The sequence below is a fragment of the Streptopelia decaocto genome, assembly GCF_964273445.1.
Source record: "Streptopelia decaocto genome assembly, chromosome: 7".
NCBI classification, from domain to species: domain Eukaryota; kingdom Metazoa; phylum Chordata; class Aves; order Columbiformes; family Columbidae; genus Streptopelia; species Streptopelia decaocto.
In genome coordinates, this window is record NC_138661.1 from 8,257,355 (window position 1) to 8,273,209 (window position 15,855).

General features: G+C 44.1%; 2 protein-coding genes across 3 annotated transcripts in view; one reads left to right on the forward strand and one right to left on the reverse strand.

Annotated features, from left to right (window-relative positions):
* BRF1 (BRF1 general transcription factor IIIB subunit) overlaps nt 1-15,855 on the forward strand; it is a 181,844-nt gene that overhangs the window by 74,687 nt on the left and 91,302 nt on the right. The window contains exons 5-6 of the mRNA XM_082058936.1: nt 7,263-7,335; nt 15,377-15,526. Coding sequence (XP_081915062.1) covers nt 7,263-7,335; nt 15,377-15,526 — 223 coding nt within the window. The remainder of the gene's footprint in view (nt 1-7,262; nt 7,336-15,376; nt 15,527-15,855) is intronic.
* Nucleotides 9,019-12,409, reverse strand: BTBD6 (BTB domain containing 6). 2 transcript variants are annotated; one of them, XM_082058938.1, is made up of 5 exons: nt 11,869-12,409; nt 11,321-11,615; nt 11,028-11,118; nt 10,635-10,753; nt 9,019-10,414 (listed from the first exon to the last, which is right to left on the reverse strand). In XM_082058938.1, the coding sequence occupies exons 2-5, from the start codon at nt 11,524-11,526 to the stop codon at nt 9,382-9,384; spliced, it is 1,449 nt and encodes a 482-aa protein (XP_081915064.1). In that variant the 5' UTR covers nt 11,527-11,615; nt 11,869-12,409; the 3' UTR covers nt 9,019-9,381. The 2 variants fall into 2 exon arrangements, with proteins under 2 accessions (XP_081915064.1, XP_081915063.1); XM_082058937.1 differs by having other exon boundaries at nt 11,321-12,409.

The window sequence follows — 15,855 nt, forward strand, 5'->3', positions numbered from 1 at the left end:
AAATCATTGCTGAATATATTGAATAATATAGGCCCCAGTACTGACTCTTGAGGGACTCCACTAGACACAGGCCTCCAACTGGACTCCGCCCCATTGGCCACGACTCTCTGGCTTCTTCCCTTCAGCCAGTTCACAGTCCACCTCAATACCTGATCGTCCAGACCGCACTCCCTCAGTTTATCTGTGAGGATGCTGTGGGAGACTGTGTCAAATGCCTTACTCAAGTCAAGGTAGACCACGTCCACTGCTCTGCCATCATCCATCCATCTTGTTATGTCCTCATGCTTCATCTAAAAGCAAACCAAAAAGTAAGCTTGAACTCCAACTACCAGAAAAAGAGATAACTGAAAGCCTATGAAAAAGGCCATCCGTGCTTCATTTAGCCGTTTTGCAGCTGGAAACAACATCAGGTGTTTCATTCTGCGTCCAGCTTACGTCCACATCCGTGACCTTCAACCGGTGTCTTGCAAGCACTGGGAGTCCACACCTTTTGTAGCTCCCAACATAACGTGGGAGATAAAAGTAATATGAAGCATTTGAATCTGCTATTACCTGCAGCTCCTTATTTGTTTAATGACATGATATTTGTGTTCTTGCTTGTTGTTCTGTTTAGCTTATTCTTAAAGAAAAAAAGGAAGAGGAAATCATAAGCATGACTTCTTAGACTCTGGTTTGTACTTGTCTTTATTGAGTTGCTTTGGGATTAGGTCCCCCATTCTCCATTAAAAAAAAAAAAAAGCTGTCCCTTATAGTGTAATATGCTTTTAGAAGAGTGTTATGCTGTTAAAACTTAGCAATACAGGAGACTGATTTGACTGATTTTCACTGTTAATGGCAATCTATTCAAGAAGTCATAGCAGTTTTCATCTTATGCTGATGACTGAGATGTGGGAGTTTGTCTTGTTCTACTGGAGAACTGCTACATTTCACAATAGCTCTTGGGGCTTCAAAATTGCTGTCATCTTGGAAAAAGGCAAAATGTTGTCTTTTTTTTTTTTTAATTGGAAAAGCCAGGTTTTGTTTTTTCTCCCATTTTATCTTTAGGTGAAATACGTCCCAAGTCTTGCAAACGTCCTCTATAAAGTGCTGTCAGATTCAGTATGCTCTGGTACATTTAGACTTTAAAGCATTATCTGGAATGAACTGCAAACGTCCAGACCATGGCTGCAAATCCAAGCAGAGCCACGATGAATGTTGATTGAGTTGGAAGGACGATCAGTCATCATCAGTCTCTGACAGGGAAAGCACTTGCTTATATTTTCAGATACGGCATTTTACTTGCAAATACAATCTTTAGAGAGGTCTGTAATCAGGCCTTTTGTTTGCTTTTTTTGTTAGTACAATCTAAGCGACAGGCCTTGCTTGTTTAGGAGAGTTGCAGAGCTTGTCTAGCCTTGGCCCAACTTTTGAGCTGTTCAGCTTTGCTCATCTGTTTCAGGGCACCTTGTTCCTTGCACCTGGAGAACTAGTTGGCTGAAGTTTTGATCTCAGGATGGCGAAATGCCACTTTTCGCATCCTGCGAAATGGCAATTTCTTTTTTAGCCTCTTGTAATCTTCAGTGTCAGGGTCTTTGCAGTGTGGCCATAAAAGATTTTGGGAAGAGGTGTTGGCAGTGCTTTGATCTCCAATTTCAGCCTAGTAAAATATGATTTTTAGTGCGCCCTGTGGAGTGTCCTGCTGTTAAATAAGGCTAATGCATACTGAAAAGATGTTAGACAGAGCCAGGCTCTTCATAGGAGTGAGCAGCAGGACGCTTAGCAGCAGTGGACATAATTAATTAAAATGTTTTCTCTTGATAACCAAAAAAAAAGGTTTTTCACCATGAGGACAGCCAAGGGTTGAAACAGGTTGCTCAGAGCAGTTTTGAAGTCTCTGTCCATCAAGGTTTTCAAGATCATGAGCAAGCTGGTCTGTTGTAGCTGACCTGGCTTTGAGCAGGAGGTTGGGCTGGAGACCTGCTGAAGGTGTGTTCCGACCTGAACAGTACCACGGTTCTAGATGAGGGAAGAGGGCGCACAAGAGTGAAAATCAGTAACTAGTACTTGCTTGGTCTCATCCTCCTTTGGTCTCTTTGCCACTTCAAAACACAACTCTTACCCCTGTTTCTTTATCTTCCATTTGTCTAGTCAAGTAAGCACGCTCTTATCCAGAAGGATTTCTATTGCGAGTTATTTTTGGATGCTTGTTTTTATTTATCTGTTCTAAAGGCAGCATTGGCCTCCCTGATTCCTCTATGCTTGTCACAAATTATTCATTGACTTTCTTGCATAGATGGTATGGTAGTGGTTTATTGTACTGCTGTGGTGTCAGAGGAAGAATTCCGGGGACTAATGCATATGTGATTAGCAAAAGCAGACTCTCCCGTCCGAGTCCCCAGACTGACGGCAACGCTTTAAAGAATAGCATGAGAGGAAGCTGCTTAATTTTGATTTGTGTCTCTCTTTGAACTGCAGTCTGACAAGCTGCGTTTGGTACATATTTATAGTTTTGTGTGTTGTCTTTTGAGGTTAAATGTAATGTTCTGGTTGTAATATGGATCCAAAAAACAAGATTCAGTTTATTGTGTAGAAAAGGGTAAAACAGGGTATTTTTTTTAAACACTATACTTGCTTAGGTTTTTAATACCCTTTGTTCATTTAAAGTTATTAACATGTTGACTGCATTTGCCTTTATAGCCCCTATGCAAATTGCTATGTTGATTGAGTTAATTTAAACAACCTGGTTGGGACCTTCAGGCATCACTATACTAGAAATGTTAATAATGAATCAAATAACCACAGGTGCCTCTTTCCCCAGCAACAAACACTCTCCTTAAAAACTCATTTGCTTTTCATGCTTGCTTAATTATTTAGGCAAGCAGCCATGGATGTTTCACAGTGTGAATTCTCATTGCGTTCCAACTGCCCGGTCTTTGTCTTTCTGAAAGGCAGAAGACCCTGAACCACTGTCACCACTTGGAATATTTCTCCAGAATGCCCCACCATGGTCTTGAAAAACCTTTTTGGAAATTGCTTGTAGTGAAAGAGTTTTGATTCATAAATTTATGGAACAAGCACAACGGTCAAGCAAAAACTTCCATTCAGTGATGGCAGCTTTATTTTTTGCTACTGTTGGGAAGTTAAAGTGACGTGGTAACTGTATGAATAGGAGATTCCCTACTTCCCAAAGAGAGTTTAAAATGATGGAAGGTGTTAGACTGATGAACAGCTGAATTCCCATGTCACTGGAAAGGAGGTATTTGTTGTTATTTCTGAAAGTGGAATTATATAGGTATTTGTGAACACATCGGGCATGATGTGAAGGCAAGGGGAAATTATGAAAGGATCGGAGTCCCTATGGAAGTGTCCCTTTGAAATCAGCATCTGATGACTGACAGATATGAAGTGAAAACGCTGTGTCTCCAAAAAATACTGTGAAGGGCAAAGAGTATAACAAGTAGAAAGATCTTTCTATAAGATGTAGCTGAATAATTGGAAGCCATTCCTTCTCCAAATGCCCCTTTTGACTAATATAAAGTATTCTGCAGCAAGGGCAGAAATTAACTGTTGGTAAAGGACAACATCTTACAGAATTTTTAGTTCTGTAATAACTATGGGGTATTTTTTTCTCCAGTGCCTTGGTGAGCACATACTTTTTGTCTGAAAGATGTCTTCTTGCTGAATAATTTAATTTAAAAAAAGGTTGTCCCCCCCCCAAAAAAAAACCTCAGTGGCTGGTCCAAATGTTCATAAATGTATTTCTTTAAATGTGAACTGAATGTAAAATAACATGGTAAAAACTATCAGGGTATGCAGGTCTTTTAAAATATCTCCTCGGCTAGAGGTTGACCCCACTCTCTGTGTTGGGTGTTGATGTTCAAGCCTGGTAATTGCATTGAGTTTAGGAAATGTTAATATCTGATCAAAATACACAAAGAGACAGCACGAGTCTTATGAAAGTCTATAAAACAGTTGTTACACTTTGACAATTTCGATTGGGGAAATACTGGTTTTCAGTATTATCCTTTCAAATGAAGGGGGAAAAGAGGCCAGAGTTGCTGTGTTAAGCTTCATTGCTGCACCAATTCGAGTCTAAGCCAGAGACATCCTTTCAGAAGGGCATTTTTGTTTATTCACCATTTTAAGGACTTGCATGAAATTAGGTTTTATGCCTGCAAATGTCATATGGTTCTAAATTCAGAGCATTAAGGTTTTGATGGATTGGAGTATATGAATTTTTATAAGAAGTTCTTAATGAAGAAAGAACTAGAAATTGAAGTAGGCCTCCAAATTAATTTTCTTAATTTTCTAAGCTTAATAGAGTGCAAGAAAACATTAATGATAAGAGTCAAGAAAGACTCTTATCTATATGCCTATTATATATCCATCATATCTGCCACAGGATGTGTGTGCATGAGTAATAGTTGAAATTAGTGACAGTGATATAAAACTTTAGTGAAAGGGCCTTCTTCCACTAAAAACACGAGTTCTTGAATATCGTGTTTCAGCAGTTCAGTGCCATTACAGATTTCTGGCTGAGCTTTATGCTATCTTGAATTTCCCACTAATGAGAAATGTCCCAGAACCTGTGAATATCTGGTAACTTTTAAAGATGTGAAGCATATTGTTTGAGAGGGCCTGAGGTCTGTTTTCCTACTGATTTGCCAGGAAAACTGGAAGCAATTAAGTATTCCTGATTATTTTTGTGACTTTACCCTGGCATTAACAACGTGTGAGCTTCATGAGGAAAACAATATAGAGCACGTAATCCACTGTATATTACGCTTTCTTTGTAAATTGGTAGTAACCAGAAACTGCAAAGAAATGCACTTGTGATCAAAAGAAAGAAATTCCCTGATGTACCATTTCTATTTGAATTTATTATTTTGTGTAAATACGGTGCCTACACCTTGAAGTTGGTCATTAAAACACTGATAATGTGGGTGAAGTGGAAAAGCAGGTTAGTTTGAAGTACATTATTTCTCAAGGAGACCATGGATGCAGAGGCTTTTAGTTAGGCCAAGGAGAAGAAGATAAACAATCATTGAGCAATTTTATTATGCATTTGTCTTTGCTTTAGGTTTAATTTGGCACCCACTTTGATGGTGAAAACCCTGCTTCTCTCTGCCTCTTCACATTTATTTGTTCTTCGATTGCATTTATGGAAAGGGGTTTCTTAGACAGTGACATGGTTTGATGGGGACAAACATCAAGTATTTGGATGTTGTGACAAAAAAAGACAAAGGGAGAAATACTTGTCTGAATTTTGGGTGGTTGTTTTTTTTTCTAGACTAAAATGAAAGAACTAGATGAGTTTGTGAAGCCTCTGATGGAAACATCATATGTGTACTCAGCCCCGTTGATTTGTGCCATGAAATCATTCTTGCAGAACAAGATCTAAGTGATGAAGTTTAAGATTTATAGTAACTTGGGCGGCCAACTTAGAAGGCTGAAGCGACAGCCAAACCCCCACTCTTTATGTTAATATTTCGTAGAGAAAAGGTCAAGACAAGCCATGCCAAACTTGCAGTGAATCTAGAGCATCTCAAGCCAACTGAAACACTGCAGATATTTTGCTGGAGTAATGTCTGTTCCATCTCTGTGGCTCATGGAAAGTCACACGCTCTCAAACTCGTATGAATTGCCAGATTCCGTAGATGCTTATTTTTCTGTATAAAATTCAGTGACGTGTTTCCTAAAAAATATACTTCTTATTAAAAGGGTATATTCACTTCCTTCCCATGGAATAATATCTCTAAGGTGTCTGGGATTTCAGGAAAAAAAGGACAGTAAAATTTAAGACTATACTTTTGCATCCTCTAGGCCAGTCCAACCACTGCTCAGACAAAGCACAGAAGATACTCAACTCTTTCCACAAAATATAGAATGAATTAATTACCATAATATCATATATGCTTGAATGGGCAGTCACTTTCAGGATACGTGATCATTCTGAGGATTTCTTTCAAGTTCTTATTTTTAAAATGTTTTAAATTTGAGAAATCTTCATGTTAAGAATGTATTTGCATACAGGAAAATTTCGACGTGCACGGCTAGGTGAAAATATGTCCATACTTGTTTTTGTTAAATGTATTTATTTACGCTCGCTTGGTAGAAGTATCTACACACTTGGGAGGAAAGCTTGCTTTTAAACTAATGTTGGTAAAGCTCTGCTGAGAAACTGAAAGAGAATATACTTAGTAACAGGATTTTTTTGTATTTCCATAGGCTTCTACCATAATCAACAGCTCGGTTGTGTAATTGACTGCTTAGCAAACACCTTCATTATCCTGGCGTAGGAAATGAGAGGGGCAGTTCTGTTACATAAAAGCAATAGAGCATATACTATCCTAAAAATAATAATAATTAAAAAAACCTATTTGTTTGCAGCGTAGGAGGATAAAGTGTATCTTTCCACTAACTTTGACCATTATACGTGCCTTGGGGGGATCAAGGTGTTGGTGGAGCTTCGTGGGAACGTTTGGGGCTGATTGGGAACTGAAGTATATCCTGCCTTTCTTGCTGACCACAAAAACACATCTTAAGATAGCGAAAGAAAACTCCCTCAGACGTTAAAAATACAAATGTAGTACCTGTGCTATAAATTGCAAATCAGAGTATGAGGAGTAACTCCTCCCCTCAGTTTACGTGAAGGGGGTGAGGAGCAGAGCTCTACCCCTGGTTTGCTGTGATTTAGGGTTTTCCTGAATTTATTTATCTTTTTTTAAAGTGGGGTGCTGTGGGGCAATGTCCGTATGTAAGAAATGACAAATAACCCTTGGGGTGTGAAGCACCACTCCTTGCTTTGATGGAAAAGTTTGGTGTGCGCTTGTGCAATACTTAATTATCCCACTTCACATGACCATGCAGAGCTGAAATTTGCACTAACTTGTGAGTATTTGCCAAGGTTTTATTACGTTACAGGATAAATGGCACTTTATATATATTCATATTGTATTAAAGATGCTAGGTGACAACTGAAAATTGTCCAAGTACTATAGAGCAGCCCTGAGCCCACTGAAGAGCATGACTAACAATGTTTTGTATTTTTTTCAGTATAAACTTATGCTTTAATTTACAATGCTAATTCGCGCAGCTTTTGTCAAGCACCAAGTATTACTCTATACCTATGGATATTGCTTGTATTACTTCAATTTAATTTTTTCAAAGCAGGTTCTTTAAGATTTCAAAAGTGTTTGTTTTTTCCCCTTTCCATAGAAATGTTCTATGAAAAGCATTTGTGGTTAAGATTTAAATAATGGATTTTTTTTATCTTTTAATAGGTGAATGTCTATGTGCTGGGAAAAACTTTCCTTCTGTTGGCCAGAGAACTCTGCATAAATGCTCCAGCCATAGGTATTTTTTTATGAGTTGACTTTTTGAGTATTTGTGTGGTAGTTTTTGCATGGTTACTTGACAAGAATACATATGTATATGTGTGTATATATACATAGTATTGCATGCTGAATACCAAAGTGGTAACTTAAAAATGACGCTGGAATCAATCCATGCAGAAGAGCATTGCTGACTATGAGAGCCTGTTCTCCGTTATTTAAGAGGTTTTTGGGAGCTAGATGCTAGTTTTTTTACAAATAATTGTGTTGCTTTTCCTGAGGGTAGTTTAGGCTATACCAAGACAATGAGCTGGTGTATAATAAATTTGTGTGCCTACAAGCTCGCACAGGCCTATCACACTTCAGTTCCACAGAGATGCAACATTTGATAAATATTTGCCAAATTTACTATCTGTCCATCACGCTGAGGTGTTCAGGGCTTGAAATACAAGTGGCTTGATGGAAAATGAGGAGCAACTTTTTCCAAGCATGCAAATGACTTTTTAATTAGTAAAAGTCATCACTGAAATGGTAACCCAGTGATGGGAAGGGGGGCTTTAACCTGGTAAAGGGTTAAAAAAAAAAGCTATTGTCTATGCCGTAGCTTTTAAGGCAAGGGAATTCATGACAATTCTAGTTAACATAGAGAGGTCTTGTGACTGTTACCCACCTCTGTGATGGAATCAGCATCAGCAGAACAGCCTCCAGATAGTGTGCTGGCTTCGTTAGCATAGCTGGGTGCCTGGTAAATAGTTCTTGTTTTCAATAATTCAGTTGCCTTCTTATTTTTCATTATTTTTTTTTTAAGAGAAAACAGGCAGAATTTGTGTTGCATTTGTGTTTCAAGGTGAAAATTAATGCAGCTTAGGAAAAGGCAAATGGAAACCCTTCTACATTAAATGTAAAGGTACTTGTTAAACATGATGAAATATTGTTTTAGACTACTCTTTGAGTATTGTTTCTAAGGTCATTATGAGAAGACGGATTTATAAAAACCAAGTATTTCTAATTGGCTTATTTCTACTTTTATCACTCTTTCAGAAAAGTGAAGGCTACAGCTATAAAATGACTGCTGATGGTACATGGCAAGGATTATGGTTAAAAAAAATAAAGGGGGGAAAGGAAAGGTCCAGCAGCTTTTGTTTAAGGGAGCTTATTTCTAATTAGTAATTTTGAGTGAACTTAAATACCATATTGCAAGTATTTCTCCAATGTCTGTTCCTAAATGAGAGGATCAGATATATATTTAGGTAGCGGCTGCCAGTATTACAGCTCTGGACTAAACCTGTGATAAAGCCCGTCACTGTGTTAAGCTTCATCTGTATCGCTTGATTCTGGCCATTTAGGAGGGGCGCAGTTTGACAGTGTTGCTGGAGGTTAATGCAGCTGATATGTGTGAAATGGGTAGTAGAAGCTTTCAGCTATAACCACAGGATGATTTTGAACAACTTTGATTACACTCAGGGTTTGTCTCTCTTCAGCTTAGGCAACACACAGAAACCCCTGAGCTTCCACATGTGTCAGTGCCCCTTTTCCATGAAGGGAAATAAAGATTGTTGCTGGATAGTCACAGTTCCCAGGCAAGGAACGCTCTAGTTGTGGTGATAAGTGATGTGCTGTGCATATGCACACAGGGGACAGACCACTATCACCCCCCCCCATTAACTGTACGTGAATTAAGAGACACAAGCCATAAGATCAAGTACACAGGATTTAGGGCAAGTAAAAACACTTTATATTTCACAGATCTGTAAACTGCTCTAGTTTAGAACATTCTGTTTAAGTCAGCTGCAGTCTGCAAGTTAGTTATCTATATACAAAATAAATGCACAGTACGTGCAAAATTTAACATTTTTCTGCTTGTTGCAGTCTTAATAATTAGGTCAAATAGCTTATGAATAAATAAAATAAGATTAAATTCAAGAGCATTCCTTCACTTATTTGTATAGCCTGATGTAGCAGATAGGTAAGTAGCATAACATTCCATACTGCTGCAGTTTGTAGTAAAACTGAAAAATCCCTTAATGTGCAGCGTTGCAGTACTGGAATACAATCAAGGTGAAATGCATCATGCATAGAAAATGAGCTCAGGTATTTGTCCTCCTTGTACTCCGGTTCCATTAGTACTGTCCGAGGAGCACTGGAACTGGAACGTCACTTTCCCGCACTGCACCTCAGTCATTCCCTCTTGCCCAAAGTAGCTGAGTTCATTACCATCGAGAATAGCACTTACATTGTAAAAAGTGTCTTGCTCAACCTGCACAGGGTGTTCAAACCACACAGAGAAAGTGTTACTGGAACCGTCAGAGGTAAACTTTGTCAGATTTTGAGCAAGGACAACTCCTAAGCGTTTCAGTTCGATTTTGACGCTGTATTCAGCTTTGCCGCAGCTTGACCCATACAATCCCAGTCCTGCTATAAATATCCGTTTATCTACGGCAAACTGAATACTGTCACAGCGCCCTCGGTACCTCCACTGATTGCTGCGGTACGCAGACGACTGAAACCGGTGGCATCGCTGAGGTACGAGTCCTTTTCTTTTTGTCAGTGGAAACTCTAGTTTGGGTTTATTTGCGGCTGTGTACCATAGGAATATGTTGTGAGTTTCCTCGAGGGTGAGGATGTCTGACTGGGCAGCTCCGTTGGCAAACTCTTCCAAAGTCATGGTGGGAATCCGCACCAAGTACAAAGCTTTTCCTAACACAGTCCTCTTGTTGCGCGGCGTAACCGGTAGTCCTTGCCTTTTGCATTCAGCCTCTGCCCAGTTGAGAACAGCCTCGAAAACTACCACTTCCTTGGTGTTGAGTGCCTCCCGGGTTACAATGATCTCTAGTGTTTGTTGATCTATCTCGCAGAAGCCCTCTGACTTCAGTGCCATTTCTGCTTGAGCATCAATCACTTCCCAGCAGCGCTGCGTCAGCTCTGGCTCCTCGAAGAGCCTGCTCTGAGACAGCAGGACACAGGCGTTCTTCGCTTCTAAACTGGTCTCCAGAAAATTGACGCAAGCCTTTGCTAGGGCCGGCACGATGTACTTCTTGGCAGCATACAGCGTAGCCAAAACTGTGTCAGCTTCCAGGTCTATTTCATCACTATACATGTATCTAGACAGGGAAAAATAAAATAGTTTCTTAGGGAAAAAAATACAGGCCATGAAAGATTGATCTATGGTCATCATCACTGGCAGTGAATCTGACACTATCTTTCAGCACATTAAGTAAACAGTAATAAGTGCATATTGCACAATGCCAATTAGGAGATGTATATTTTATAAGCTACTTTGATTCTGTCCACGTAATTAGTAGACTTGTAGTGGCCACTTACTTTAATAGGATTAGAAAGGCTGCAGGTTCCACATCTGGTATATGGATTTCAGATTTGACCTCTGCAAGATCGCCATAAAACATAGCATAGAAGACAGAGCTACCAACTGCCAAAACATACTGGAAAATAAAGAGAGAGAAGCCTCAGTAATACGCATCGGTAAGAGCTGAGCTTGCTGGCTTTCGATAAGAGCTACACTTAGGGAAAGTTAAAAGCAGCAGTGGAGGCAGAAGACTGCCTTAGACTGTTCCCTTTAATTGCAGTGTTATGTGAATTACTTTTGGGATTAGACAAGAGCTGTAATTAGGAAAAAAAAAAAAATCTAGTTGTAAGGCGGGGGGAGAAGGCGAGACACGCAGCGGCATTAAAAAGCCAAAAATTATCTGCACAAACCTTATGGGCAGGAACTTTCTTGGATGCCCCCGGCGGGCCCACGATGAAGTGAACGTCGGCCATGAGTTCGTTATTGAACATCAGCGCGTTCCTGCAAGCGAGGGAAGGGGGGAGAAGCCCCGTTAGCCGCGGGCAGCCCCTCACCGGCGGCCCCAGCCCCGGGCCTCCCGCCGGCGGCCCCCGCGGCTCCATCCCGGCCCTCCGGCCTCGCCCTCGGTTGCAGGTGCAGGGCGGGGGGGGCCGGGGCACCTCTCCCGCCCGCCGGGGAGGGTCCGGCGGGGCCTGGCCCTTACCTCTCCCGCAGGGTGGGGTGGAAGGATTGCCAGTTGGCGCTCTCCAAGTTGTTGTTGTTGAGGTTTTGGAGCTGGGGCGGCGGGGGCGGCTGGGCGCTCTGCTGCAGCTGCAGGGCGTTCTTCTTGCTGTTGGCAGCGGTGGCGACGGCGGAGTTACTGTTTGCAATATTGGTGTTGGTGCTGGCAGGGTAAAGTTCTGCAGCCATCTTCTTCTTCAGGGACAGGGGTACTATCTCATAGCATCCTGGCACCTTGCCGTTTGACCTCACACTCTTTTTGGACTTCTTTAAGGTCTCTGGAAGCAGAAGAAAAAAAGTCAAACACTTCATGATCCTGCCATTGAGGCAACCATGGGGCAGTGGCATGAGCAAGAGAACTAACAAATCCCAAATGCGAGTCCCACTATCTGGATATTTTGTATGCTTCTAGATGCAGGGTGGCTTTTGGTATGTTTTTTTTTGGAGTGTACGCGCTCTTTGGTTACAAGCCCGACGCACCTTTCCGGGGGGAAAGGGATGATGCTGTATCGGATCGGTGCCAGCGCTCACCTTGGCTCGAAGAGGGGGGTCCCAGCCTCCACAGCACTGCCACGACTGCAGTGGGGAATCCAAGCGGGGCTGGCAGGCAGTTCCTTCCCCCGAGGAACGACGAGACAAAAATAAAGCAGAAAAAAACCAGCCAAAATCCAGCAACGAAACCCCACAAATCCAGCCGAGGCGGCGGGTCAGGACCGAGAGTCAATCCACAAATCCTCCGAGTGCAGCAGCCCAGCGAGGGTGAAGCGCAGCCAGCCGCCCGATCCCCGCCGCCAGCGACCGGGCTCCGCTCCGTCTTTCCCCTCCCGGCGGGGGCACATCCGCGGCGGCCGGGCCGAGGCGGCGGCTCTCTGCAGTCCCGCTCCCGGGCGGCCCCGTCGCCGCTGCTGCTCCCACCAACTTTCCTCCTCTCCCCGCGGCGGCCGCCGCCACACGGCGCTGCTCCTCCGCGCTGCTCCCGCCCGCGTCGGGGGCGTTGCTGGCCGTGGGGCGCCCGGCTCCTCGGCGGCGGGCGGGCGGCGCTGCCCCGGGCACTGGGCTGGCGGCGGCGAGACGCGGCTCTGCCGGGCCTGCCTCCGCCTCCCGCTCTAATAGGCAGCGGCCGCGCCGCGCGTCACCGCGGCCCTGGCCAATGGGGAGCGCCGGGGCGCGGCGGGGGAACCGCCCCCCGCCCCGCCGGGTGTCAGTCTTCCGCGCGCGCGCGCCGCTGCGCCCCCTCCCGCGCCCGCCCGGGGGCGCTCGGCGCTGGGCACCGTGTCCGTGCGCGCTCCCGAGCGCTGCCCGGGCCGGCAACGGGAGGAGCCCCCGGGGCCGCTTTAACCGCAGCGGGGGGACACGCGGGGGAACGGGCCGGGGGCTCCCGTGGTGGAGCGGGGCTGGCGGCCCCGGGCGCGCACCGCCCTTCCCGGCCGGCCCGGGCGGGGGCGCCGCCGCGCCGCGCAGCTCGGCGGGGGGAGCAGGGCCGCCGCGCTCCCCGCCGAGACCGGCGGCTGCGGAGCCCGGGGCACGGCCGGGGCGGAATTATTGAATTCAAGGCAAGCTGCGGGGCTCGTTCCTGCCCATTTTTTTTCGCAGTCCCGCAGCCGCCGTGCCCCGGTTGTGGGGGTCCTCCCGGCCGGGGTCCCCGGCCAGCGCCCGGGGTGGTTGGCGGGTACCGGCCCCTCTCGGCCGCGCTCCGGGGGGCCGGGCAGGCGGCGGGGCCGGTTACCCGCGCTGCTGCTGGGAAAGTCACTTTTTTCAACAGTTTCCGAGGAATTTTTGTATATTTCTGTGAATGACGATGTACCATCTAGGTACTGCCAGAAGTCCCAAGTCCTGAATAGGATAAGGAAAGAAGGGAAAGTCTTAAAACCAAATTCTCCTTTATAAACAAATAAATTATTTCCCATGCCATCTCCCTCACGACCCCTCTACCCCTGGTAAGGAAAACCAACAAGTTTTGCCTCACTTGAACTTGCTCACTTGTGTGCGAGGGTTGCAGTCCCAGGGGTCTCCCCGAAGACAAAGGGGACTTGCTGGGGAGCAGGACACCCTCCGTGCATCACTGGTTGTTTAGTACACGGGAAAGGATTGAAGATGCTTGGGGTTTACAACTTTATTTATTATTTATTTTTAATGTTTGCATCCATGCGGGACATGTTTATTTTAACCTTGACCCTGCATTTAATTTAGATACCGGTAGTATTACTTCGTAGCCATTTATGGCCACTTTCACTTCAAACTGATCTGTGTGTTCATTTTCTGACTGTTTGGTAGCTTCAGGATTTAAATGAACGATGTGTAGCGCTTTGTCAAACGACCTGTGGGCATGAATGCCGGCAGAAATGTCTGAACCGCTACAGTGCAAATGTGTAAGTGCTCCCGAAACTCAGCTGGGCAGGGAAAGCTGTGAACTGCCCGCTCTGCTCCGCTCCGGCGGCCCCGGGAGCTGAAGCTGGGCCCTGTCGGGATAAGAAGAGATGGGGGAGCAAACTGGGTATTGCTTTTAATTTCTGGTGCATTCCTTTAGTGCGAAGCTGAAAGTTTAAATGTCTGATGAACCAGCGCATCACTTCTGAAAGGGTATATTTTGTTGTTGTATTTTGGAATCGTTTCTGTTGAGTATGGTTTTACAGAATCATGCTTTTCCAAAAACTGCAGTTGTATTTATACGTGTTTTTTTTTTTTACAAGCGTTTGAAGGTGCGTTTTCCTAAACATTCTAGATAAGACAAATGATTTGTCACAGGCACCTTAACGTGTGTCTGCCAGGTGAGTATCTGCTATTGCCCGACATAGATAATTGGAGACAACTACCCTTAAGAATCATGTGGATTGGTTAATCCTTCCTAAACCTTTGGTCTTTAGGGTCACGTTTAGGAGGTGACAGCACTCTGGTGTTTCTTAGGTCTGGAGGGAGATGTGTTTGGAAGTTCTTGCTTGATAAATGCTTTCATTTAAATGCTTCTGCAGGGCTGACAGCCGTAATCACATACGGCGTGATCTTGATAATTATGGATAGCAACAGGGCGTCATTGTTAGAACTTGGTGCTAAATGAAACTGCTTTGATTAATTTTCAATCCCTAAGATTGTTCCAGTGTTTTGAGTTGAATTTTCATCTTTATCAGTTTAAGTGCCTACATAGGGGATCAGCTAAGGAAATTGAGTTGAGACTAATAGTTAACAATTTACCGTACATCATGGATTTTCGGTCAAGTGATAAAAGGCTGGCAGGAAATGAGAAATTGATACCTCAGAAAAGAGTAAACATGTGCTAAGCGTAGCTTTTACAAGATTGTTTGATAAATTATAAATTGGTTTAGGCAAAGCACAATCCGTGCTGACACATTTCGGTTAGTTTGAAGCTGATAGCACCAACACTTGAAATAAGTTTATACATCTGGAGGCAGATCCGTGGCCGATGTAAATTGTCATAGCGCTGTTGACGTTAATTGGGTTCCGGCAGTTTATGCTGGTGGAGAGTGTGTCTCAGTATCTGTAACAAACAGTGTTTTGTGCTGTCGGAACGTGAGTCTGAGAGGGAGCTGGATTTAGCTTTGAAGGTGTAAGCAGACTTTTGTTAGGGACATGGGATTTTAAGCAAATGAATTTTTTTCAAAGCTTAGTTTGTGGTTAGGTGTGAGATGAGACATGCAAGTTACCTTATTTGTTACTTTACAGGAGATGTTAAACATTTTGGGTCTAAGTCATGCCCTCATTCTGCAAAATGCTTTTGCAAATGCTTCGCTTTGTGCATAATGTCACTGATACCAGCAACAGTGCTCACGTGTCTGAGGCAGCATGTGCAGCCTTGGACCCTGAAAAGCATGTCAGAAAAACTTTGTGCAGTGCTTTAAAGGTCTCTCATTTATAAAGCGAGAAAGGATTTTGTTTTAGCTTAACTAAAAAGGTGCTTCTAAAGCTTAGCGATCAGAAGATGTGGCCGAGCAGCACAGTCCGTGTTGTTCGCTGAGACGCGAAGCGCCGCATTTCCGGAATTAAAGGTGAGGATGAGAACTGATTGTTTCACTTTCTCTTGCAGATCCGTGTTTGTATATTCCTCGCTTTGCACACATGCTGGAGTTCGGGGATAAGAACCACGAGGTGTCCATGACGGCTCTCAGGCTGCTGCAGAGGATGAAGCGGGACTGGATGCACACCGGCCGCCGGCCCTCGGGGCTCTGCGGAGCAGGTTCGTCGGGCACTGGGGGTGTCGCTTCCCCCGCAGCGGGTGGGATGGGAGACTCTGGGAGTCAGGAACAGATGAAGACTTTCCCATTTCCTTGGTGGTTCTCTGGGGTTTGCGCTGTCGGGCACCCACAGATTATTTAGGTCTTCATCGAAATAGTTTCTGAAGCTCCAACTTCATTTTTGCCCTTGCTCCTACATTGCTCGCTCATATCATTTGTATCTTACATTTTGGATTTTTTAACCTACTTCCTGGCACTCCTCTCGCCCCTACTCTGCTCAAGCTCTGGATACTCAGAGGTTTTTTTGTCAGCTAAAATGACACCGTTAGTG